Source organism: Epinephelus moara, chromosome 2, assembly GCF_006386435.1.
Source record: "Epinephelus moara isolate mb chromosome 2, YSFRI_EMoa_1.0, whole genome shotgun sequence".
NCBI classification, from domain to species: domain Eukaryota; kingdom Metazoa; phylum Chordata; class Actinopteri; order Perciformes; family Serranidae; genus Epinephelus; species Epinephelus moara.
In genome coordinates, this window is record NC_065507.1 from 41,244,268 (window position 1) to 41,271,841 (window position 27,574).

The following is a 27,574-nucleotide window of genomic DNA, read 5'->3' on the forward strand; positions in this document are numbered from 1 at the left end:
TACAAATCACAATAAAACATTAGCTAATTTTATAACACACTGAATATTTAATGATAAGATACACATTTTCAAGTCTGTCTTAAAACAATATACAAGTGCCTGAAGAAGACCAGGGTTGGTTGGCGACAGCTATAATTGGTCCTTTGAAGGTCACAGAAATAAACTGTAACATCAACATATGTGCTTTCTTGAAGTGCACCTCATGTTAACATCTGAGAAATGTGTAACTTCTAGATAATAGACACGGTAATAAGCTACATTTTGAAATAAGATCTGAAAGTCTGTAATGAGTGATGGTGCCTGGCTTACATTATTTCATCACAAATTTGGGTCAAACATGAGCAAGTTGATTGGCACATGTCCAAAACAACAGCTTGTTTGTGATCACATGACTATTATGAGGTGCAAAAGTCAGATGGAGGACAGGAAGTAACAAATCCATACACTGTGTGAGCTGGATATAGAGGAAGGTGAAAACATTAAAGAGCTGGATGAACCTGCAGGCAGCCAGTATCATCAGAATATTGAAACTTTTGTTGGATGTGATCCATACAAAATGAAGAAAAGAGATTTTTCCTAGACACTATCGTCGTACAAAAGGACTATCACGATTTTATGTGCATTTTGGTCCATGACTGAACAGACTTCTTGCTTGTTTTTGGTCGGGTGAGTAAATGTGTTTGAGTATAATTTTCTGTTCATGGATGCACTGCTGTCTGGCTAACATTACTAGCTAACGTTAGCTAACTTTAGCTATTTTGTACCCACTAGGTCAACCTTACCCAGAGGTCTGGTGAAACTCTGTTAAAAATCTATGTTGTGGCTAAAAACACAGAGAGGTTGTCACAGCACAGACACAGGCTTTAACGCTTTAATGTTACATTTGACAATAGTTGACTCTGCCCCTCCAGACTGAAGACAGGTTGTTTGGCTTTAAAAATGGAGAAATATTCTACTGAATGTTCATGTTTTCTGGTTCTTATTATAATTAACTGTTCAAATAGTTTCTATTGGTTACTTCATTTTGCAAGTGTAACATTTTAACATCGTGCCAACCAACCCCCATGATGGGGTTGTTTGGCAAAAATGCACAACATGACTTTATTTATACATAACAGTTGTGTTCAATCAAACATATTTATTCACAGCTGAGAACTTAACTTTTCATTTACTGGTGGTTAGAATATTCTTGTATACATTATGCCAGAGAAACAGCAGAGTGAAAGAGTGCACCCTATGTACACTGAAACAAGTGTCACTTCCTGTAATCATGCTGGAAGCGACTGGTCACTGCAAGATCCCTTCTTAATGCACTTCCACTCTTAGTGACAAGTTTGTGCAAAAAACACAAAGTGTATATGAAGTTGTATGAGGCTTCAGCAGTCTGACTTAGACCAAAAAAACACACACAAAAAAACAAAGTTACTATCATTTCAGTACATTTCCTTTTTGTGTATGTTACTACCACAGCTAAGCACACAAACACTGTGGAAAAACACAAAGAGGGAATTTCATACTGTGCCCATGAAATGCAGATGATTCAAATCATCAGTGGAAATGCCCCCTTTATTTCTGTTTAAGCTGCTACATGTGTCTCCATCAGGGTCAGACAAGGCAACTGGTGACAAATCACTTTTTATACATTTCCAAACATGTCAAAATTTAACAAGGCATCCTGATAATCTGATAATATGATAATCACATCCTTGGTGTATTACCTGTGCTGTCACGCATGCCTGATTCTCATGTTAGGGCACCATCTTGTGGTTACATTTAAACACATTAATCCAGAAAAAAATCTAATTCTAAAATAATTTCAAACACATTGTGTCAAAACTAAATAATAACACAATATTTTTGAAATCATTTTAGAATTAGATTTTTTTTCTGGATTAATGTGTTTAAATGTAAAACTAAATAATAACAGGCACTGTCGCCTCAGAGCAAGAGGGTTCCTGGTTTGATCCCAGGAGGGAGCCCTTCTGTGCAGAGTTTGCATGTTCTCCCCGTGTCAGTGTGGGTTTTCTCTGGGTACTCCGGCTTCCTCCCACAGTCCAAAGACATGCAGGTTGGGGATAGGTTAATAGGTGACTCTAAATTGTCTGTAGGTGTGAACTTGAGTGTGAATGGTTGTCTGTCTCTATGTGTCAGCCCTGTGATAGTCTGGTGTACCCTGCCTCTCGCCCAATGTCATCTGGGATAGGCTCCAGTCCCCCCCGCGACCTTCAAGAGGATAGGCGGTGAGAAAATGGATGGATGGATAAATAATAACAGTTAAACTTGACTTGAAAGGAAACACTAATTGGTTGTCACCAATTAGTGTTTCCTTTCAAGTCAAGTTTAACCGTTATTATGTATCAAATTGCATCATGTTGCAAAAGCAATTGATTCAGATTGCAACCTTGCCTTTTGCAATGCACTTTCTCCCTGCCTTGGGAGTGTAGACTAGAAATATTGTGGCAGCTGTATTCTAAAACATGTTCTGCTACAGGAGAAGCTAGATCCTGTATCCTAATGGTGACCAATTCAACACAATGCTGTTGAAATAAAAAGACACTGATAAAACAAACTAGTCTGTGTTCTGTCCTTCGCCTTCAACCACAGAAAAATGAGCTGCCATCACTGTGGTGGCTTCTTACTTGTAAACCCATTTGTATCATTTTGATGTATATACAGGCCTGAATATGTCCAGGAGATCCTGTAGAACCTGTTGCATGTTGAATATATTTTCACTGAAATGCAGTTGAGAAAAAGGTAATTATCTAAAAATCATGAGGTTTTATAGACAACCAGATGTCTTTACACTGCAAGTCACCAGGAGTGCACTCTGGGCTCTTATCTTTAAGGTGCGCACAACACAGGGCAACATCCTGGCAATTCAATTTAAAAAAAGGATGAGTGAAAGAAAAGAAATGATGTTGAGCGTTGCTTACATGTGAGAAATGATATCCTACATGAGGGAGCATCTTTGGTACATTTGTTGTGGCACTTTAACCTGTGAACAGATAGATATGACATACCCTAATGAGACCACAACAAGTAGTGCTATATTCAAATACAGTGGGGAGGTTATATTTACAGTCTCTTACTTGCAGTGTTTGCACTTGACACCAAACATCATGCTCTTGTGACACACTTGGCATGTCTGGGAGAGCCAGGACTTGGTCGAGAACCTAAAAAGAAAGAAAAAAAAACATTTCTTTATCATAATGACATTATCTTCTAACATTTCATTTGGATCAATTCATCTAATGCCCTGAAATTCAGTGACTGTAGAACTGAATTTAGTATCTAAGTACTTTACATGACGAGACTGAAAATCTTTGGGGCAGCAGTAGCTCAGTCTGTTGGGACTTGGCTTCCATCTTCCCCACGACAGCACAGAAAATCTATAAAATCAGTACAGTTTCAAGGTGGACACCCAAGATTAGAGTCACCAACTTTTTGCCAAAATATTTTCCCTTCTGTTCCTGAGATATGACACTGAATAATGGCCAGAAAGGTGTTTAATCCAGAACATTATGATGTCACAGTGAAGTCGACCTTTGGCCTTTTGGATATAAAATGTGTTAGATTTTGTCATAATTGTCATAATACAACATATTTTGTGAGGTCCTGACCACTGACCTCTGAGGCAATTGGGGGATGAGGAATGGGTTGCTTATCTCTTCTACCCATGCTCAACGCCATTTATTTTTGAGTCCTTTATCGCCTATCTGGACGTTTTTCCCGGGTTTCATTAACTTACTTTCCATCATGATGAGAGTGTCTACGGCATGAGCTCCACTAGAATCTGAAGTTGGCTCTGACCCAAGTTTGCCCCCCCATCCATCCATCCATCCATTTTCAACTGTTTATCCGAGGCCAGGTCGTGGGGGCAACAAGCTGAGCAAAGTACTCCAGATGCTGCTCTCCCTTGCAATAATTTCAAGCTCCTGCTGGGGGATCTCTGGGTGTTCCCAGGCCAGACAAAATATCATTCATTATCACTCCAGCATGCTCTGGGTCTGCCCTGGGGCCTCCCACCAGTTTGACATGCCTGGAACATCTCTAACGGGAGGCGCCCAGGATCCTGATCAGATGCCCAAACCGTCTCAACTGGCCCTGTTTGACACAAAGGAGCAACAGCTCTACTCCGAGCACCTTACCCTATCTCTAAGGCTGAGCCCAGCCACCCTTTGCAGGAAACTCATTCTGGCCGATTGTATCCACAATCTCATTCTTACGATCATTACCCATAGCTCATGACCACAGGCTAGGGTTGGGACATAGATGGACCAGTAAATCAAAAGCTTTGCCCTCTGGTTCATCTCTCTTCACTATGACAGTCCAGCGCAGCACCTACATCACAGTAGACGCCTTGCCAAACCGCCGATACATCTCACAATCCATTCTACCCTCACTCGTTAACAAGACCACAAGACAGTTGAACTCCTGCTGGGGGCAGTAACTCACTCCCAACCCGATGTGTCCAGTAGAGCTGAAACAAGTGGATTCATTGCTTAGTCAACAGACAGCACCCTGAAACAGACAGACACAGATAGAGACTGCTCCACCATGTTGACCTGCAGTTGAGCAGCTAAGAGCCAGATGTTTCTCTCAGGAGCTGATGAAGACTGAAAGGAGAGATAATGATAATGTTGTGGGATGTGTTAATAAGCAGCTGTCTGCTGTCACATCTATTTAAATGGTGAAAATAATACTAGTGTTGTGTTTAAACCTTGTTTCCACCACCTCCAGTGGATAAAACTCAAAGAATGTAGGTTTAATTAATCATACTAATCTAATGTCAACCTGCCCGACAGCAGCTGTTGGCACAAACAGGCTGACGGACATCAGCTTTATGTAGCTCTGCTAGTTGTTGTCTTTTACTGTGTGAAGGTCACAAAACACAACATTGTCATTCTGCTTAACTTAAGCTGGGTCACATTTAGGATAAGGGAAATATAACCAGGAAATTTACAGTGGGTTTCTGGGAAAAAAAGGCCACAATATGCAATTCAAATCCCCTACATAATGCAGGCAGCTGCTGAGGACAGATTCATAGTAAATCACTCGCTGTCAGTAAGATAAACAGACTGAATGCTCCACATTGTTCAAATTCCTTCTCCTCACAGATGCACTGGTTCCACAGTGGTTTACATCAGAGGGCTCAGTGTGAATTTGGATTGACTCCTCTCAGAGTCACACTGTCTATTCCAGTCACACTCGCACAGGGAATTCACAGGAAACCACAGTGATGACACTGGAATGTCAGTCAGCTGGAAAAATTCCACAACAGTATGTGAACGTGTTTGTTTGTAGAAGCATGCAAAAAACTGGTCTTTTCTTTCATCTCAAACACTGACCTAAACTATTAAAAAAGTATTAAATCTTTGAAAAACCATTAAAGAACCATTAAAGGGGAGCTCCCCAGTTTTAAAACGAAACCTACACGCTCGTCTCTGCCCAACAATTCAGAATTACCACTACATCAATTTAAGTATAACGTTTCTCTCACAGGCCACACTCAATAAAAATGTTGTGACAAAATAACCAAAATGTCCACAGCAGTGTGTGCATGGACTTTAACATTTTCCTGTGAAATCTTTTATTCTAAACTAGACAGGAGGGGTATAGGGGTGACAGTAACTGACCTGTGTGTTACAGCCAGGCCAATGTCTCTCCTTATTGTCTGAGGGGAACTCCTGTGCATGGTCACACCTGTGAAGAACATTAGAACATAGTATGTCAAAAACACAATAAGAGAAAATGGGAAAATGAAAGAGAATCACAGAGGCACCAAAGGACAATGGGCCTCATTCACAAACTGTGTGTGTATGCACAAAGCTGTGCTTAACGTTTGACGCACAAATCCGGGATTCATCAATATTTTCTTACCAGAATTTGTTCTTACTCTGCGAACAAATTTAGAACTGCCTCAGACCACCATAATGATCACCCACTCCCAACAGTTTCTTCTGCCATGAAATTACGCATCTGTGGCCAAAGGCAATTGGTTAATTGGTAGCATGTTAAAGGGCATGCAGGGTATATAAACGATTCTGATTCACCTGAGCAAGTGTTAAGATGGCATATCTAGCCTTGCTAGAGGATATTGCAGCCCGTGCCCTGAGGAGAGAGCGCGTATTCAGGGACCGACACAACATGTTCCAGGAAAATGATGAATGGCTTATCAGGCGTTTCCGATTGCCAAGGCATGTGCTACTGCAACTATGCGAGTCTAAGGCTATTGCCTGAATATATCAAATTCCCATATGATGAACATATATCAGACCGATGTGAAGAGGGGGTTCCATGGCATAGCTGGAATGCCAAATTGGCGCAACAGACAGTACCCACGTGCGCATCAAAGCTCCATCGATTGACTCAATGCAATACATGAACAGAAAAAACTATCACTCCATCAACGTGCAGATGATCTGACCGGGGATATGGCCTTAAAACATGGCTGATGACACCATACGCAAACCCTGAAACCCCTCAAGAGGTGCGCTATAATAACATACATGCCCACACACGCGAGTTTACTACTTCTCTCCTCGCGTAACCACTTCCTTCATTCATGAATCAACTCTAGGCAAGCAGTTTCCTTATATGGAGAAATGGGGGCGTGGCAGTGCGCAGGTGTCATGAATCCCACGGTGATTTTGTGTACGCACTTATTTTGTGCGCGAATTAAGAACATTTCCACGCACATATTAGTGAATGAGGCCCAATGAGAGCAGGAATCCAGGCAGGTATCTGTTATGGGCACTTACTCTCCAGAAGGCTGGGTGTGGCAGGCATCATGTATGGGGCTGAGGCTGGGACAGGGCCAGGTGTTCGGGCGGACAGCAGGGGAGAGCGCAGCGCTGAGTCCTCAGGACTGTACCCACAGCCATTGATATGAATTGCACCCAGCACTTTGTTCTTCTTACAGGTTCTGCAAGGAGAGAGAGCAGCTTACAGCTACTGTATACAGCAGTTCACTTCAACCTGTCATGCGGTGACAGCTCAGCTGCACAGTGCAAAGTGCTGAAAAAAAGAACTGTTATGTCATTGGTAGCAGGTAAACCATAGTGTAACAGTCAGGAATAGATATGGTTTTGATTTGTCTTCTTTCATTTGTATATGTGAAAGTGCCAAACTACATTAATTCAGAGCCCTGACCTTGGAAACTGTGTTGGACAGTACCCACAACTTAATGACAATTTTGTTATTTGCAGTTTTACCAGTTGTGGGGCTAGAATGTAAAGTTTTTCCTGAAGGAAAATGGAAGGCCATGAACTCAATTAAAATCAAAAGTTTTAATCCACCAGGGAGCATGACTGCCACTTTGTAAATTAATTGGGAATTTGCCTGTTATATCATAAAATAGCTTATGTGCAAAGCTGACATTTTAGGCTGATGATGACACTGTAAGACACTGTGGGCCCCTGTGTTAATTCCAACACAAAGCATTACTGCTAGTTTCACACTATCACAGTTGTCATTTTCACAGCCCACGTTTTGTCAGTAGCAAAGGTTTCTGTGGCCATCTGTGGGCCCATGGGTTTGTAGGTCTTAAAATGTGGTGTGGTCGGGTGCATTGTTGGCATATTGCTATTTCGAGGCAGCCGAACGTGATTGTGCCATTGACCAACAAAAACCTGTTCTGAAGTCAGAGAGGTGTCTACGTAGGAGGGTGCATACACAAACCTGTTGCACACACAGGTATGTATAAGTAGCAGAGATCAGAGCAGAGCTGCAGAGCTGCTGTCCAACTATCTGTGTGCATTTACACGAGGAGCAGCATAACTTCATTGATTATTTCAGAAGCTAAAAGTTTAGTTCCATTTTCTCTGTCAAGTTTATAACTACAGTTTTTAGTTTTGTTGCTCAAATATCCCACAGTTTTTGCTGCAGTGACATCACTGCTATTACTACATTACTCTCAGCAGAAAACTGCTTGCTTCTTCAATTTGGCAAATCCACCATATAAATAGCAGTACAGGCATACCTGGCTTTTAAAGGTAATGAGATGACACTCTGCCGTTACACCCATAACACACCTATGATTAATTAAGGGCCTAAATACAACCTCTTTGCACCCTGTGACTTACTTTGCACCCAGATTATGATTATTTTAACTAGCAAAATGGAGTTGGACACGTTCTAAATGCACCTGCACCATGCACTTTAAACCATGTTCTATACATTATTTAAAATGGGGCCCTGTGTCTCTGTGTTAATTCTTAAGTTATCTTTTTGATATGCCACAAATATGTCTAAAAATGAATGACTTTTGAGTAACTTCATATAAAAATCGCTCTCTGTTCTCTCATCTTGAACTCGGGGTTTACACACAGATATATCCAGCCCAGTGTGATTTTGGGAACCAAGCTAAAGTTCATTCAGAAAAACAATGTCACACTTGGCATCAGCTGCAAGAAAAAGACAATGAGGATATTAACTCATCTCATACTGCTCATAGGCCCCTGAATTGAACTGAACTGAAATAATGCTGTGGCAGACTTTGTGATATCAGGAAATACCATATTGTTGTCCAAAAACTTGATGTGACATTGTATTGTGATGAAACTTGTGATTTACACCCCACTCTGTACAGTGACTTATGTTATTTCAGTTTGATGTTTAGCAGTTGAAAGGTAAGGCAAATATTCCAACAGCACACTCAGATTTACCATCTTTACCATAAAAACACAGTTGCAGTATCAGTTCTAAAACCCACTTGTGTGTAGCAGGCTCCTCAATGCGGTTGGCCAGCTGTGACTCATGACTCTTGCTTCTTGTCAGTGCGATGTTGGGGAGGAGCTGCAGCAGTTTGCGGGAAGATGCCGGTGGTGTGTGGCAGGGCTTGGCAGTGCGCGTCTTTGAGGCTCGAGTGGCTGGAGGAGTGCTTGACTCTGGGGCGAAGGCGTCCTCAGTTAATATACAAGGTCTCTGTTCTTCTGAAAAAGGTACAGCTGATATGGAGATGGAGCGGCCATGGGTGCTGGTGGGCTGCACAGGGTTGGGGGAACTATTAGAGCTGGAGGGTGGGCGAATGGGAGAGAATGCATCACTGTCCTGTTGGGGCTCAGAGCTGCAGGAGCCTGAGTTGGGCCTCGGGTCACCTCCTTAGCAAAAGCATAAAAAGCAAAGATGATAAATGAAAGAGTAGTACACAAATGGAGTACATGTTGTCACACATTACAAGAAGATGGTTGGGAAGGTTTAAATATAAATTTCATCAAATTAGCACATCAATTCAAATCTAATGTAGTCCCATCTGAAAATGAATTAAGTTTACTTTTACTACAACAGTTTAGTACCTTCCTTCACATAGTCAAGTGTAGTACACACTTTAATGTGCATAGAAACTATAGAGTCAGTGTACCATTACAGCATAAAATTATTTTTATTATAGCTTTATTTATAGCACTTTTTAAAAAGAAATTACAAAGAGCTTGATAGTAAAACAAACAGAGTGAACTGCAAAAATGCTAAAATACCTAGCAAGAATTTGAAAGTAGAACACAGAACAAAACAGTAAAAACAAGCATACAAGTATGAAACCAAAACGGAATAAAAACATTGTAAGCATTTTTCAAAGTAACAAACAAGACATGAAATGCAAGTTTTTTCAAATAACAAAAAATGGCAAGATACACATAGTGATGTTTTATTAACTACTGCTGGATGATTAAGCAAGACTCCAGTTGTGGCTGATTGGTCTGCATGTTGACCTGCACTACTTTGAGACGCCGGTCTTTTTAATTTTATATATAGAAGTTTAGTAGTTTTATATATAGAAGTGTTTATTGCTGGTGCATCACACATTGTAATGCATCACATAACATTTTATGTATTGTACTAGCTTTTTCTTACTGTGGGGAAAGCTGAGAGCTAAAACTCAAATGGGGCCAGTGCAAAGATGCAAGAATGTAAGTGATGTGATCTGATTTCCCAGAGTTTGTTAAAAGCCTAGCAACAGTGTTTTGAATCAGCTGGAGGCGAGCAGCTGACTGATGGCTTAGGTTGGAGTATGCTGTAAAGCCCTCTGAGGCATATTGTTATTTGTGATATTGGGCTTTATAAATAAAACTGATTGATTGATTGATAAAGAGAATCACAGCAATCCCAGTGAGAGAAAAAAAGACACTGTCTTTTCTCAAGCTCTGCAACTGTTAAAAATTATGTTAGTTATTGCCCTCAGCTGAAGGAGACAGGACTGTACCACTCTGAATAATCGATTGTCAAATGGTAGGTCAAATATAGCCCCTTGACTGCAAGTAGATTCTTTTACATAAGATAAGAAAAATCCCAGTATATATGATAGAGAAGCTGTCAAGGAGGTTAGCCCAATAAAATAACTTTAGATCTGGACTCATCTAGTTGCAAAATATTCTGTTTCATCCAGCTCTTGAAGTTGTAAAAACAGTTGAGGAGCTGTACTACATTTATAGTGTCACAAGATTTAAGGGGTACATACAGTGGTGTGTCATAGCATACATGTGAAAATCTATACAGTGCAATATGTGGCCTGGCCCAGTGGCAACAAGTTATAGGTGTACTCACAACTCTTAAGAAAGCTTTAGTAAACATTTGTAATTGGCGATTTCATGGCCAAACCTGCTGAGAGGTTATTGTTTTTTTATTTGTTTGATTGTTTGTTTTGACATTCTGAGTGCATAATTCAGATATTTTTGCAGATATCTGTTAACGTAGTAAGACTTTTGCTGATTACCAATTCAAAAAAGTTATACTTACTATCTGAATCATGTAATAAGAATGTTTAAACAATAATAATAATAATAATAATAATAATAATAATAATGATAACATGGTAACCGAATAAGTGAATTAAATTGTTTTGTAATTGTAACTGTAACTGTTTTGTAATTAAAAATGATTGTGCCTGTTCTATATTTGGTTGTGTTTTCTGTATTTGCACTGTGTTTCTGTATTTTGTTGTAACTTTGATCATGTTTTCTTAACTTGCTTTGTTTTTTTCGCATGTGCTGAACAAAAAATACCAATGAGGGAATTTTGAAGTAAAAGACTGTAGCATTGGGGGAACAAAATTCAGATATTTTAAAAGTGCTATGGAAGTGGTGCAAATTTCTTAAATCATTTTCACTTACTCAGACTACTAAAAACCTATTATAAATGACACACAGTGACTGTGGGGCTCTGAGAGTCTGGTAGCTGCTATACTGGGTTGGTAACCCTGTACTGATTTAAAATATAACATCAAAAAGTGTTATATTTAACATATTTGAAAATTCCCATTTGAAACCCTGTGTAAAACATAAACCAAGATGGCTGTTAAATACATCACATAATCATTTATCATGGTAAAGATTAAACTGAATAAATGAATTACTAATTACTTATAAACACTATTTAATGCTTTTCTGTTTTTGTTTTTTGCTATGCCTGTGAATGACCCCTTCACAGAATGCAGGGCAGCCAATTTCCTGGTTCACCTGTTTCATTAGCACTCTTCAGACAGGAGAGGGCGGCAGTGAGGCGAGAACGATCTTCTGAGTTGGAGCCCAGGCGTCGCATCGTGTCCTGCAACTCAGAGCTGGACATCTGCAGCAACCCGTCCACTGAGATCTTTCCTGCTGCAGCCTGCGGGAGACAAGGAGGACGTCTCAGTACCTGACAGAAGATTTCTCAGAATAATCAGCAGGATATACAGAATATTACTGTGAGGGGGTTTGTCTGGGATCCTCCATCTTTTTGTACTTCTCCTGATAAATGTCTTAAACACAGTAGTCTCGGCTTACTAAATCTTTGCTGATCTGCTGATGCATCAGTCACAAAATGAAAACTTAGGAGATGTGTCAGAGTCTTAATTATGAGGACATATTCCACTCAGAGGAAAATAGCATTAACAAAAATAAGCACAGGGAGACTTTCACCAAGTCTGCAAAGACAACTGAGGCCTCAACAATCAGCATTTGAATTACACCAGGACCTCTGACAGTCTTAACATAGACAAAGCAACTTCTCACTGCTTTGTTGCATCTTCCATACATCTAATACCAACTTTTTTCTCTCTTTCACACACACAAATTTGACTTTGACATTGTTTATTGCATTGGCCTACAATGTTTTGTTTTTAAACAATGAACGCATGATGCCTGGATCTACAACAAAAGTATGGTAAAACTATTCTTCTGTTGCTGGGGTGGTGGCTATAATTTTGAAGCACAATAGCCTCTACACAGTGTGTTCAACACGACAGATGAATGTTCAGCCAGTACACATTTACATACAAAGGCCACACACACACACGCACACAAACACACACGCAACAGTTATTCTTTACAATTCTAGAAAAGGGTTCCCCTTGACTCTTCAATTGAGCTTACTTTGGTTGTTGTTAGTAAAAGACTGTGTGGTACCAGAGTAACAGTGACATCATTATAACAGCATAAGAATGGAGAAGTTCAGGCCAATACTTCATTCTTGAAAAGAAAACAAGAAAAGGAAGGACAAGGATATATTTAGCAGTATAAAGAGTCTTGTTTCTCTACTGTATGACATTCTCTTCAGAGGTTTGCTCATGTCATATGTAAGCCCTGTTCCAGTGCACTGTGGGCCACATTATGCAGCAGTTAGAATAACATATCCTGACTTTTGCTTATTTAAACTTCATTTTGTCTGGTTCATAAAAGTTAAGTAATCTTAATTCAGCAGAATGCCAAGTTTCCATCTATGTTCCAGTTAAATGCCATAGAACAGTGTGTATATCTGAAACAAGATCCACTGCGTCTGCAGAAGCACTTATGAAGATTTAAATTTACTGTGTAGACAGTAGGACAGGCTTCAACAGACTTTATGCAAATGTAGAATGAAAGGTATTCTTTGAAAAGTCATCTGACAGCTGGATCTCTAGAACATGGACCTTTCAATGGGCTGATTTACTTGTTTATTCAGTGTGATTAAAGGAAAAGGCAGGCTGTCATAGAAGAACAATCGGCCCATTTGCAGACAAAATTAGACAAAAGCAAGAACAAGCCAGTATCTGAAATAGCCAGAAATATGGGTCAAGGGATTGTCCATAAAGAGCTTTTGGGAGGGGAAAAATACCCATAGGTCTAAACTGTCAAATTAGAAACCAGTGTATTGTCAGTTTGTCAAGCTTTAAAATGGCAGACCTGATGCAAGACTAATTCCTGGAATCTGTTGGCAAACTGTGAAAACAAGGTTTATTCTACACTGCTTTTATTTTACTGGTATGTGTTTTTTCAGGCCTTGACGTGTGTGTGTGTGTGTGTGTGTGTGTGTGTGTGTGTGTGTGTGTGTGTGTGTGTGTGTGGTGATTTTACAATCAAATGCACAGTATTAATGGAATAATGCTTAAAACACAAACTTGTATGCCTCCACCCACCAGTCAACTTTTTATACACGTTTACATACATGTCTGTGAAAACATGGATGCTTCATGCACATCTTCCCCCTGACAGCACAGAAGACCTATAAAATCAGTACAGTTTCAAGGTGGACACCCAAGATTAGAGTCACCAACTTTTCGACAAAATATTTCCCCTTCTGTTCTTGAAATATGACACTGAATAATGACCAGAGAGGTGTTTTATCAAGAACATTATGATGTCACAGTGAAGTTGACCTTTGGTGTGTGTGTGTGAGTGTGAGTCTGTGTCTGTGTTCTATGAGGATTGGCTTAATCTCCTGGCAACTTGCTGTATCCTACATACTGTCCATGGTAAGTGAAATGGACAGGCTAGGGTAACAAAAGGCTCAGTATTTGTATGGGATGTATCAGAAAGACAATGTTGAGACTGAATTTGAGGCTTTCCCCTACTAACTTCTGTGTTTTGTGGAAAAATGCAATCTTTAAATTAATCTTAAACTAATCTAAGGCATCAGCGGTCTGAGTTAAAGAAATAAAGTGGGCATCTTTTAATATTACAGTCTTTTTAGTCTAAAATTCCCCATGTCATGTTTTGACAGAGAGTGTGTCCTGGTACAGTATGTCCTGGCAGTTGCACGGAGGTTTGTTGCCTGGACAACACAACTGCCAGTATGATGACTGCAAGATTTGATTTGACTAACTCAAACCAGGACTGTGGCTACCACTGAGGACCCCAAAGTTGTGCCCTCAGTAATTGTTCTGACTGTTGTCCTATTTTGTTGCAAAAGTCTCTTTCCATCAGTGTGAGAGTGTGCATGATGTGTTTAAGGTGTAAGTATGTAGGCAATTGGCTTTTCTTTTGATGATTGTTGACTAAATAAGGATCCAAGATGGTGTCGGCTCTGTGCAGAGGCAGTGCTCATCTCTCTCATCTCCCAAGTGGCTACACAATTACGTGTAGCCTTTGCCATACTGATGACTTTCGTCCTGCTGTAGGTAATAGGGGTGGGCTGTCTGTATTTAGTCCCTTAGCACTGCCTCTTAAAGGTGGGAATTTCATACCGTTATGCTGCCTCGCTATGCTGTATAAAAGTTACAATCACAGAACGGGGGACAGACTTGTCTTGCCTTAAGGCCAGCATCAGAGGTAGTAACAGTGCCGAAACTACTACACTGGTCGTGTGTTCGGATGCCCAGTGTTAAATTTAATTCTAGAGGATTTTTAACTATCAGGCTAAGTTTTTTTATATAAATAAAGAAGCATTCAGCCCATTCAGTTTACTGTCTGATATTTCCCAATGGCTGCAGCATAGAGTTCAACTTAGTGGTGGGCGATAAAATGATAACATATCGTCTCGTGATAAACACTTATGCGCCGTCAATAGAAAAATGATACCCCGAACGAGTTTTGTGGATTAAAAAACTACATTGGACTTCTTGTCGGCACGAGGGTCAGTAAGTACTGTCTGTATTTTCATTCTAAAGTGGCCATTTNTGTAATTGACAACAGAGTGAAAAATTGAATTTCCCCTCGGGGATTAATAAAGTATATAAAATTAAATTTAAAAAAAATTAAATTAAAAATCAGCTACTCTTGCGCGAGTTGCCATGTAAACACAGCACTCCTAGCTGTTATCCTCCGATACCCCAAATGAGTTTTGTGGATTAAAAAACTACACTGGACTTCTTGTCGGCACGAGGGTCAGTAAGTACTGTCTGTATTTTCATTCTAAAGTGGCCATTTCCTATCGCTGAGGACGGCTATGAGCTGAAACGCGTCCGTTCGACTGCTGCTGTGCAATCCACTATATTAAAAAGTATTATACTTATTAGTGAGTGCTGTCAGGTTTTTCTGCTTTGCTGTATTTTTTTGGACCGGCACCCAATTACACTTTGAGACTTTTGAGTGAGCACGCCAAGTTTGCTGAAGACTTATCTCCACACACAACAGTACCAGCCAGCCGGCAGTGTCCTCCCCGAGATGGCGGCGACGTTGACGCATTGCTGAAACGGTCTGACGCAGTCAACGAGGTATCTACTGTATCATATACAGTAGATACCTCGCTGACGCAGTCAACGAGGTATCTACTGTATATGATATCTATGACGCAAACAGCTAACAACGTCAGGTTTGGTTGCGCCATCCTCGTGTGTGAACACAGGTCCACTTATAAGCTGCAACTTTGGGCTTGTTTTTGTAAAGTCGCTTACAAATATTGGTAGCTGGGGGTTGAGGTTTTCGGGCTTGTTTCTAAAGTGGAGTTGCTTATTAGGGCTTGCTCTCTAAACGTCACCTTCTCTGTATATATCCGTCTAATAAGTTATTTAAATGCATGACAGTATGTCGGACTGCTGGATTTTTCCACAGCTCCGCTAACTCCGCCCCTCTCCTTCTCTGCATACACACAGGTGATGGTCAGTCAGTGAGACTTTTCACATTTTAATTGTGCGATTAATGGAGGTTCTTTAACTATTTCGCTAACAAGTGGGCGAAATATGGAAATAATACAATAAAGATTTGTAAAAAGAAAGAGCATTAAAAGATTCGACTCCGAGAGGGGGACGATTCAAAGGCAGTGTGCAGATTCAGATTCTGTGTGAAATATGCACTCATCATTCAGATCTTGTTCAGCATACCAGCACTGTCACAGTGAAAGTAAAATGGCTCGTTATATGCGACTTCTTTACTTGCATTTTCATTCGTTCATTTATTCTTTCCACGTTTTTGGTCAGTTAGTTGGTTTGGTAGAGTTCACGAGCAGTAAATATAACGTATTTGTAAAGTAATTTTGTTTGCTGGTCCTGGTTGCTTGTTTCTCTCCCAAGATTTGGCAACACTGAACACAACACAGTGTGGAGTGAGTAGCGAGAATGAGTGCGGATAGCGAGGAAATAGTCGAGTAGTAGTTTTTATACCATCTTGTGTATGTTCATCGAGTAGTAGTTTTTATACCATCTTGTGTATGTTCATTTATTTGAGTGTTTTCTAATGGTTGGGTTGACATTACATTTTCTTCCATGTGCCTTGACTGATGACTGTGATTGCAATCAGAAAAAAAAGCTATTGAGTTTAAAATAAATTTGTTAAAATGTATTTATTTTCTCCTGGTCCTTATAAAAAAATTATCGATAATTATCGTTATCGATCAATATGAACCAGCTATATTGTGATATACTTTTCAGCCATATCGCCCACCCCTAATTCAACTACTGGATGATCAGAGATGTGATCAAAGTTTCCAAATGTACAATCTGATACATCTCACTCTCTCCTTAGACACAGTCAGATACATGATTATATGTATATGCATATGCAGTGCTTCACTTTGTGAAGGAAAGCATATGCTGTCTGTCTGTCCGTCTGTCCTCCTCACTGAGCTGTAAGGCTGCACCAACTGACACACGCAAATAGGCTAAGTGCAGTATCTACTATCACTACTACAGTTGAAATAAGCAAGCCATGCTTTTGATATATAATTTTGGAATAGGGGAGAAACAGTGCATGCAAACACATTCTCCTTTCACCTGGTTTCTCTCAAGAACTTGATTCATTAAGTGCATGTAAGCAAACAAAAAAAATGTCATCTGAATAAGTCAAGGTTGCAATAATACTACATTACATTTCAAAGCAAACAATAGAGCCTTTATTATACAACAGTTAGTTCCAAACAAGCACTCTGATTGTACAGGAGGCATTCCATTAGTGCTGATATACTGTATAATAGCACTGGGACTTTCAACTTTGCATGTATCAGTCCGCTTTACAGGTGTTCTGAGACATGGATCATTTTACTTATTAATTAGTCGACATTAAGGGTTGGTGTAAAAAACTTTGCACCGCAAAATGAAATACATTACGACAAATAACATTTAAGATAAATACTGAATGGTCAGAAAAGGACGACGGGACGGAGGAAAAATGTTTTTATACTCTGTGAAAAAGTCTGTGACTTTGATGGACTGTGTCCTGTTTGTCACCAGCAGTCAAAGCTGGTGTCTTTTAAACCATTACCAAATTGTTTCTTTTTTAATTTTTTTTTTACCCAAACCATGGTCTTTTCATAACCTTTCCCAATGGTTATTTTAACCTAAATCACAATCTTTCCCTGACCAAGTAGTTTTTGTGCTTACCAAACCTTAACCAAAGCTGGGCATATCTAAAATCAGCCTCCAAATGAAATGGCAAAATAAATTGTTTGTAACTGTCCTTTAGATTGACACATAGGCACCACAGAATAGTTTATCTGTGCCTTCCAAAGCCATTACAAAAATAAATCAGTTTTCTGATGTCCGATCAGGCTGAAATCACTATGGTTGAGGTTTGGTAAGGGTCAGGCATGAGGACAGCTGGGTTAAGGTTAGGGAAAGATCATGGTTTGGGTTAAAATTAAAGTGTGGCTACCCGATCCAAGCCCGTTGGGCTGGGTTCGGTCAAAAATGTAGAAATTGTATTTGGGCTCGGGTCGGATTCGGTCAGCTTTCAGTGAAAATGAAGTGTAAACCTAAATAAAATCCTATTGTCTGTCCTGTTTATTGCTTGGGCACTGTTATCTACGTGACAACACCTGAACATAACACACACAGACACACACTGGCTGTTTGTTTCTACCTCTCCCCTTACTGGAAGCCTCGGACCTCCCACACCCGCCTCCGCCTTGATCAAACGCTGAAAATAAAAGAGGGAGACAGGTTTTTCCTATTTTATCTTATTTTGTTATAAGCCTCGGACCTCTAGCCGCCCGCTCCCGTCTCAAACACGGAGGTCTCCCTCTCCGCAGAGCACCCACAGCGCACGCCCAGCCTGTTAAATAGCCTGTAACCATAACAACTGTGTGACACAAACTCAGTGCCTTAGTAGCCTAATTAAATAATGTTGGGCTTGGTTTGGTTTCGGACATAACAAAACAGAATGACTGTCGGGTTCAGACGGGTTCGGGTACTTTTCTCCTGGGCTCGGTCGGGTTCGGAAAGAAATATGCGGCCTGTGCCTCACTCTAGTTAAAATAAGTACTTTATTAAGGTTAAGGGACTTTTGTCAGCATAGTTACAATAATGAACATGTAACCCTAATGTCCTGCAGATGGGGCTGATTATAAAACACCATGTCATTTTTAAAGACAGTCACCAACAACGTGTTTTGTTGCTTAGTTTGGAGAACACACTGAAGGACCTGTTAGCCAACTGATGCAACTTTGGAAAAGCACTTTTCATATAACTGAACAGTAAAATACATGTTATACATTTAGAGACATGTTAAGAAACAAATGATCTACTAGCTGTAAATAAAGGCAGAATCCCTCCAAAAAGGCTACAAAACAAATGCAAGCATTAAAGCAAAGACTTCAACACATGCATAAGTAATTAAACAAACAAATTTGCAATAGCTGTGAGCACATATGCATGCACTCATTGCTCTGTTTTGCCAATTGCTGTCCTTTGGCTCTTAACCAGTCTTTCCACAAAATCTGGGGCAAGTCTGTTAATCCATATGAAAGTCATGCACCTATTTGTGACTGGCCACTCCCATTTACCCCTCCCATTGATTTTGTCAGACTGACCAACTGACAGTGACCTCTGAGGCTGCTGGTTGCAGCAGGCCTTTGTGGCTTATTTGAGGGATTTGAAGAGCCCATCACTGGGAATACCTAACTGCACAAACAAACTGTGGTTGCTCAAGCTTATGAATCATGTTTCCAAATAAATGACAGTAGTCTGCCTGGAGGGAAATTTCAAGAAAGAAATTAATTGTCATGATGACATACCTTTTGCCATGATAGGAGCAGCATACTCAAGTTCGCCCTTGTGGTAGTCCTTGCGTAATTTTCAAAAATTTCACAGGCAAATTCTCCAAAATGCCTTCAGCACTTTCCACATGTTCATAATTGCTGCCACAACTTATCTCCTACTCTGAACCTTGTTGTGTACCTGATGCTGTACCTTTAATAACAAACAGCACATTCTTGGTAGCCTCAAAGACCTAGTGGAATGGGAGCATTAACTTCCTGGAAAACAGTAAATCTTAAGGCTTGTTTGAGATGAATTCAGACTTGTCTGGATGAGCGAAGGCGGCTGTAGCCAAGGACAAAAAGCTGCAGTCTACATGGACAGTCTCCAGCCTTACCTTGCTGATGAAATTAATGCCATAAAATTAAAAGTCGTATTCTTCTGTGCCATCTATCTAGCTTTTATTCAGTTAGTAATTGTTTTTGGTAATGTTTTATGTCCCAGGCTTTATCATAGTGTCATACATCATTGTCTACATTGTACATTGTGAATATCTTATATATTAGTGTGTATTACTTAAACCTCACATTTAATCTTTATGGAAATACCCTCCAGGGGACAGATATATTTGCCATTGAATGTAGCGATCATGGGAAGAATATTCTTACAGTGACAGGCATGCTATAATAGATTGGATTGTACTTGTCAGTCTTGGGTCCACCAAATCACAGAGCTTTGAACATACATTGGGTGGTATCTGAATTATTAAATAGCAATCAGTAACTACTTTTTTTAATGTTCTCTAGATTATAGTAAAAGTACATTGAGTGTGTTTGGGTTGATAACCGGCGTTTCTGAGTGGTAGACTGATACAAATGTTACTTAAGCCCCAAATCATCCTGCCAGCAGCCACTTCTCTCCAACAGTGGACTTGATGAAGAAGCCCACTGGACATAAAGTTATTCCCCAGTGACATATTTTCTCAAGACGAACAATGTCCTACAGGCCCTGGTCCCTCTGCATTACAAACTGAACAGTGATATCTCTCTTCCCCATATTACTTCTTACTATGCTATGGCTCCTAACTTATTTGCTATCCCCAAATAAAGATATTCCCATCAAAACTTCCTCACAATTACATATGTAACAGGAAAACGTAAAAGATATACAGATAATCCATTGTCCGTCAGTAATACTGTGTTAGTCTGAATTGGACTGACACGTATTCACATTTGTCCATCAGATGCCTTTTTTTAATCCTCACATCCGACTTGTTCACAAAAGCTTTGCAACACTTCACAATCTAAAGAATCAAACAGGTTTTTTAATTTTTCACTTTGCGTCAGTATCTGGAATACAGTTCATTTCTTCAGCTTCTCCGGGGTGACTAAAGTTGTCATTAACTACATAACATTGACTTTATTGACAGAGCAAACTTTCATAGTGCTAGATAACACTAATAAAAACATACATCTTTACAATTATAGACAGAATGAAGAGTGTCTGTAAAATGTGTTGATCAAACATTTTAGCCAAATTGTTCTTAAATTAGTAGAAAGGCATATGTTTCCCATTATGTACTGAGGTCTTTGCAGTCGACAGGGAGAAGCTGCAGGACGTAGTTTTAAGAACAGTAGCTGTCTTGAGCTCCTGAGGTGACTGTCGCCATGGCTGAATGAACCCAACAGATGAACCCTGGGCTCCAATAAGCTATGAACTCTCTGTGCAATGTCTTTCAATACATTCAATATACTAACTGACTCTAACAAGTACTATGCTGGAATACTACCTGGGCTCTGGTTTGCAGTGTGTTAAATTTGGGATAATCTAATAAACCACAGATGTATTTAGCAATGTGTACCTTCGAAGCCCCACATGAACTAAAATCTAAAGGTTTTGACGTGGAGCCCCTCTACAAGGCATGGATTAGAACTACATCTGAGAGCAGTCATCATTTATACTGACAACATGAAAAAAAAATTGCAGTTATCTACTCTACCTGTCATCCAGCTTTCATTACTGTGTGGTTATTGTGTGATGGCACAAGTCAGGAGTAAGTCAAACAGACTAGCGAGTACTGATCGGTGATCACCAGTCAGGCCTGGCTCTTCTCAAACAACCCACATACAACCCTGATACCTCATTGTGCACTGGTAGGTGTGAACAGGAAGTTCAACCATAAAACTGTCACAAATATTTAAGGCATCCAAGTGCTCTGCTCCTCCTACCAAACTGCCTCTCTCTTTCTTCTTCATATCCAATAGTTTTACACACACACACACACACACACACACACACACATCTCTCTCCCTCAGTACTGATCATATATCTGGTGGATTTGCCAAAACGTATCCAGTTTTGTTATTTATCAAATCCTATATACAACATAAAACACTTTCACCTACCAGTAGGGTGCCCAGAGCGTGCACGCTACTCAGACATACATGAGACTGTTTGTGCTGATGTGTTTTAAATTATGTTTGAGCAAAAAAGCATGTGTTTGGGAAGTACTAACCATACAACTGGATTAATGAGACTTGGATTATACTGCACGAGCTGTGTGAGAATTTATAAACATATGTTAAATATAGTTTGGCTGTTGTTAAATGTGGACCCTGTTTACTTCAGTTCCTGAAGAATGCTTGCCTTTATATGATTCTCTGTCCACAGTAGAGGCTTGCCAGAAAATCAAAGCTTTCTTCACAAATTCAGCATGACACATGGTGAGTAATTATTATACAAATGGTTATTTTGCGGTATTCCTTTAATATACTTTCTGTTGTAGCTATGTAACTGTGTTGATGGCATTTTTCCTCATACGGTATCAGTATAATATTTGGAGAACATGTCCTCCTGGCTTTTATGACTGTTTATGTGAAGAATCTTTACACAGTAACGCTGACATCAAAATAAATGGCATGGTACTTGTGAGTTTTGGCGCTAATGGGTTATCTCATTATCACAAAATAGTGGGTACTGCTTCTGGTGGATGTCCTGCCCTAAAACCAGATGCCTAGGTCCAATATGACTTCCAACAGCTCAAAAGTCTTAGGGCCCCATTATTGTGACAGCAGACTGTATTTCTGTAGAGCTGAAAATGGCTTTGCTAGTCTGTGTGGTATTCTGGTGCACATGTGGGAGGAGAGAGGCAAACAGCAGGAAGTAACTGTGTCTGTCTCTGGCACAATGTCACTCAACTGACACTCTGGTGTTTTTATCACAAGAGCAAAATTAATAATTGGAGAAAATGTGCAGAAACAATGAAATAATGCCTAAAAGCTTATTTAACTAATTTTTATTAAACACTCCACAGACACAACACTGATTAAATAAAGAATGTTGCTAAATCAGTCTGCATTATATCTATAAATTAATATGGCTGATTCTTACATCTGTTGTCACAGCTGCTTTATCTTCAAGAAGACGGGTCTTATATAATATGAGCTGGCCTGAGTGCAGACCCCAGTGAGTAGCAGAGATGTGAGAGAAGCGTTAGAGTGTAGCAGAGTAGAGAATCTTTTTATGGAGACTATGATGGACATTTTTCTTGTTCATTAACAACTAAGACACACAGCATGTGTATGGCCTGTTAGCAGCTGGTATAGTCATAAGGCTTAGTGCAAATTAAATCCCCTGGACCTAAAATGAATCATTTTACCATCTACTTTTACTATCTACTCATCCTGACAGCTGGATGGACACAATTAATAAAATATCCATTACTTATTAGTCACATTTACCTCAATCAAAGGATTTGTTGACCCAGTTAAGACAAAAAAAACTTTTTTTCTCACTTAGCCTCTAACCATGCAAAGAGTGTAGTGAAGGCTTTAAAAATCCAGACTGCTACAACCACATGGAATTTTGTTGGTGGTGTTAACAGCATAAAAAGATTTCATTTGTAAATAACGACTTGAATCTGGATCCACAGACCTCAAACTTGATACCTGAGTCCAATATGGCTCCTAACAGCTCAAAAGCCTAAGGGCCCTATTTTCATGACAGCACATTGTATTTTCAAATTTTCCTGACATTGAAATCAGTTGAATCGTTGCTATTAAAGTAATTAAACTAATTTAATTTAACACTCCACTAACCTTTTTTAAATAAGGAATGCCAGTATATCAGTCTGCATTATATTTATAAATGAATATGGTTGATTCTTACAGTATCTGTTGTCACAGCTGCTTTATACTGTATGAGAAGTTTCTCTTTCAGTTCATTAAATCCCTGCAGTGTATAAAGGTTGCAGGACACCACATGTTGATAAATCTGCAGCCTGTGATTTGACAAGTGCTGTGTCAGAGTGCAGTGACATTATACACTACTGTCCACTCTGTTTACCTTCGTTAAATCACATGCAAATGACTCCAGAATGCTACAGAATAACTCCTGCTACAGGAGATCTCAGATTAATAGAGTTTATTAATCCAGTCCTCCTCTTTTCCAACTTTCATCTTTTTTTCTTTAATTGAAATTTGAAGAACCACTGCTGTTTCATATTTTAAGATATGATTTTAACATTTAGAAAATAAAATAAAGAATTATGGCTGAGATATTGTCAGCTTGATGTGGTCATATAAATTGCCTCACCAAACAATTTTTATTAAGTGCTTCCATCATCGTACTAATTAACAGTAAAAACATACACCATCATCCTGCATCATCCAGACCACAATATGATTTCCTAGAGAAGCCAATACTTCATTGGATAAGAGGACTCCCATTTGTTAGCACCTTTCTAGTCTTCTGACCACTCAACAAAATTTTACATGTCACATTTACCCATTCAGACAAACACATTCAGACACTGGTGGCCAAGTCTACCATACATGATGCTACCTGCTGCTACTCATTCACACACACACACACAGCCATTGGGAGCATCTTTGGGTTCAGTATCTTGCCCAAGGACACTTAACCATGTGGACTGGAGGAGCCAGGAAGCAAGCCGCCTATCTTCTGATTGGTGGATGACCCATTTTACCTCCTGAGCCAAAGCTGCTATTTATTGAGCTGTTGTTGTCATGCTTCACTGTGATTGGCTCAGCTGATTCTGTATTCTCTCTGTGTTTACAAGGAATACTCCACATTCCTGATCTTCACGCTTAGTGATCAAGCTGATGTAGCTAATGTCAAAAACACCTGAAGAAGAAATACTGCACGTGAGGCACATCCACTAAATCATTGATAGGACATCTACAAGAAGAGGATCATGTTAGATGTGATATATTTTTTTCTACCTGTTTGCCCAATCTGAATATCTAATGATCACAGCTTGCTTTTTATAAGAGCCCTGCACTACACTGCAACCTGGAGCTGAAGCAAATAAGCACTGTCTTATGTAGTGTCACAGTCACAGGTTGTCATTCATCATTCTGATAAGTGGCCAATCTTCAAGAATACGAGTCTTATGTAATATGAGCCAGCCTGAGTGTAGAAACCAGTGAGGAGCAGAGACGTGAGAGCAGAGTGAGAGCGTAGCAGAGTAGAGACTCTTTTTATAGAGACTGTAATGGACATTTTCTTATCAATTGACAACTAAGACATTCAACATCTGTTAGCAGCAGGTATAGTCATAAGGCTTAGTGCTAATTAAATCCCCTGGACCTAAAATTCATCTTTTTACCAGACTACCTACCCTGACAGCAGGGATAGACACAATTTATTAAAGATCCATTACGTATCACATTCACAGTCAAATTCACTTCACCCATTTAACACAAAAAACTTTTTTCTCACTTTGCCTCTAACCATGAGAGGGGTAGTGAAGGCTCTAAAAAATTGGTTTCTGAAACATTTGCTGCAACCACATGGAATTTTGTTGGTAGTGTTCACAGCATAAAAAAGATGTCATTTGTAAATAACAACATTAATCTGGATCCACAGACCTCACAGTTTTTATAGGAACCATTTCTTCAGTAGAATGTTTTAGAATGTTTCAAAATTCCCCTTTCACAAAGCCAACCAGCAGAAGTATCAATATTTAATTAACAGAGTTAAGTAAAATCCTGTTCAAATCAAATAAACAAACATATTTGGAAGATGACAGGTGGAGCCAATGAAGGAGCTCATCTGAAAGGGCTGTGGGGGTATGGGGTGCCGTTTGTAAAGTGTCTCACGCTGAAAATAACATCAACATTTTGCCACATTTAGCTTCAAACAATGTTTAAAAAAGTTTTGTGAATTTTTTAACGTCACCTTTTACCACATTTACAGCAATATTTGTTAACTTAGAAATATATTAAATAGTTAAATCTAAATATTAAATGTGGCACCTAAATGTTAAATGTTAAATCTAAATATTAAATCTAAATCTAAATCTAAATGTTAAATCTAAATCTAAATGTTAAATCTAAATGCTAAATCTAAATCTAAATGTGAAATGTTAAATGTTAAATCTAAATGTTCTGGGTGAAACTAAATATTTAGCTAATATGCAAATTCACACGTCAAATAAAATTTCTCCAAACACGTTTCTTGTTATTTTAGGTAGTTATTATCACGCTAATGTATGTTCAAGTGTTCATAATGCAGACATTAATGTAGCTACTCCAAAAATCCAGCATACATGGCTACTTCACAGAGCCCCACTCTGAAGACATTAAAAGGTACTACATCATGGTCGTATTATCATGATGCATGCCAGCATGCTTTTCTGTTTGTTTTTTTTTACCTACAATCCTCTGCACAGTGGAAGATACACCTGCAGATGCTGAGCTGCAGACAAATAGCAGCTGATTGACAGCTGTCAGAGGACACAAAAATAATCATAAAAATAACGAATAACAACAAAAGGACATAACTAAAACTAACTAAATGACAGATAAATGTGTATGTAATTTTACTGTCATGAATTTAATACTACATGTTAGAGTCTGCAGTGTATGCAGTTATAGTTTAACAGTTAAAATGACATAACTTGGAAAGTAACAGCAGCAGAAGTTGGCATAGCTCTCTATGGCAAGCTCAGCCAATGGCATTTTGTTGTATCTCCAAAGTAATGCTGAGTGAAAATGTTAAGATCTGCTGCATTTCAAATCCCAAACATTTTCTTTTTACTTAAAATTTTGTGCTACAGACTGCGAGGGATATATAAGCAGGAGGGTCAAAGTTCAAGCCGCATATAATGGTGAAGTCGCATGTCCCAGTCCTATGCATAGGCCTATATGCAGCAGAATGTAATTTGTCAATGCAGTGATTAGGGACACAGTGATTGTGTTTTTTTATTCGATGCATCTTGTTTCCTTCTTAAAACATAATGCCTATATTACCCACTATGCAACCTGAGCACAGTGTTTGGTCAAAGATTCAGATGTGTAATGCTCAGTGTTGAGAGGGTTACTTTTAAAACATATTCCACTACAGATTACTAAATAAATGCCCTACAATGTAATTTGTTACGTATTTCATTAGATTACTCAAACTAAGTAATTACTTTTTGGAATACTTCAAAATCATCTTGCTGAGCTCATTTGTCTGGGTTTTATATTTCCATCCAAAAACACACAACAGTGTCATGGCTGTGCATCTCCTCTGTCGTAGTCAAGTGGCAGGTGCACTGCACAGACTTTTTTCAATCTGTTGATGGGAAATAAGTGCCTCATATGACTTTTACACCGAGTCCTAACAGAGAGTGAGCGTTGCTCTCTGTCAACACTAAATCCGTTAAAAATGCACTTCTGTTTGTACTTTGTAAAACAGAAAACGTGATATTTACTGGAAATGAAACAATACAGCCAACAACAAGTAGCTTGTTGAAACTTTCAGCTACCTGCTGATCTCCCTCCAGTCAGCTGACACCTTATTTAGGTTTTGTAGTTAAATGAGGAGGTATTGTGTAGATCAGTGGTTCCCAACTGGTCCAGCCACGGGGTCCAGACTGTGGAGTAAGTGTTTATGTGAATAGGACGGCTTTGCGTGCTGAAGAGAATTCTGGGTTGTTGTTATTCAAACTGTACGGTGTGCCTCACGCTGCTGCTAATTAAAGACACGTGTGCAGAGATACTCCGGTGTGATAATTTCTCAGTTACAAACGATAACACGACATGGTGTCAGAAGTGGGATAGAGTATCCAGAGAAGGTCACCTGCGTCTGAGAGAAGCCTTACGAAAAAGACAGAGAAGAAAAACAAAAAAACAAAAGTCAACGAGCTGCTGCTAATGGATGGAGCAGCAGAAGGAGATGCAGCCGCGGGGGGCAGACAGGTACCCGCTCCCGGACTGAGTGCTACATTCAGCATACAGCCACCGTAGCCGTTTGACTTCACAAAACCCCAGGAATGGGAGAAATGGATCAGGAGGTTTGATGGTTTTCGGCAGGCCAGTAATCTCTATACAACCACGGATAAAAACCAGGTAAACACCCTCGTGTACTGTATGGGTGAAGCAGATGACGTGCTGAAACGATTGAACTTGTCCGACGTGCAGCAAAAGCAGTATGCCTCGGTAAGAGATGGATTTCACAGCTTCTTCATTGTTAAGAAAAACGTGATAT

The 27,574-nt window shown here is 39.5% G+C and overlaps 1 protein-coding gene and 1 long non-coding RNA gene across 9 annotated transcripts in view; one reads left to right on the plus strand and one right to left on the minus strand.

The window, feature by feature from the left end:
- The window catches only part of LOC126397166 (kinase suppressor of Ras 1-like), a 110,662-nt gene that overhangs the window by 14,900 nt on the left and 68,188 nt on the right, over positions 1 to 27,574 (minus strand). For all 8 annotated transcript variants that reach the window (XR_007570623.1, XM_050055765.1, XM_050055738.1 and 5 more), the window contains 6 exons: positions 11,454 to 11,601; positions 8,714 to 9,101; positions 6,762 to 6,925; positions 5,637 to 5,703; positions 3,090 to 3,173; positions 2,934 to 2,995 (listed from right to left, as the gene is read on the minus strand). Coding sequence is in view for 7 of the 8 variants with exons in the window: in XM_050055765.1 (XP_049911722.1) it covers positions 2,934 to 2,995; positions 3,090 to 3,173; positions 5,637 to 5,703; positions 6,762 to 6,925; positions 8,714 to 9,101; positions 11,454 to 11,601 (913 nt within the window). In the remaining variant the exon portion in view is untranslated. The remainder of the gene's footprint in view (positions 1 to 2,933; positions 2,996 to 3,089; positions 3,174 to 5,636; positions 5,704 to 6,761; positions 6,926 to 8,713; positions 9,102 to 11,453; positions 11,602 to 27,574) is intronic.
- LOC126397744 (uncharacterized) lies at positions 469 to 11,553 on the plus strand. Its single transcript, XR_007570708.1, has 3 exons — positions 469 to 666; positions 8,779 to 8,942; positions 11,425 to 11,553. It is a non-coding gene; the product is annotated as an uncharacterized LOC126397744 (long non-coding RNA).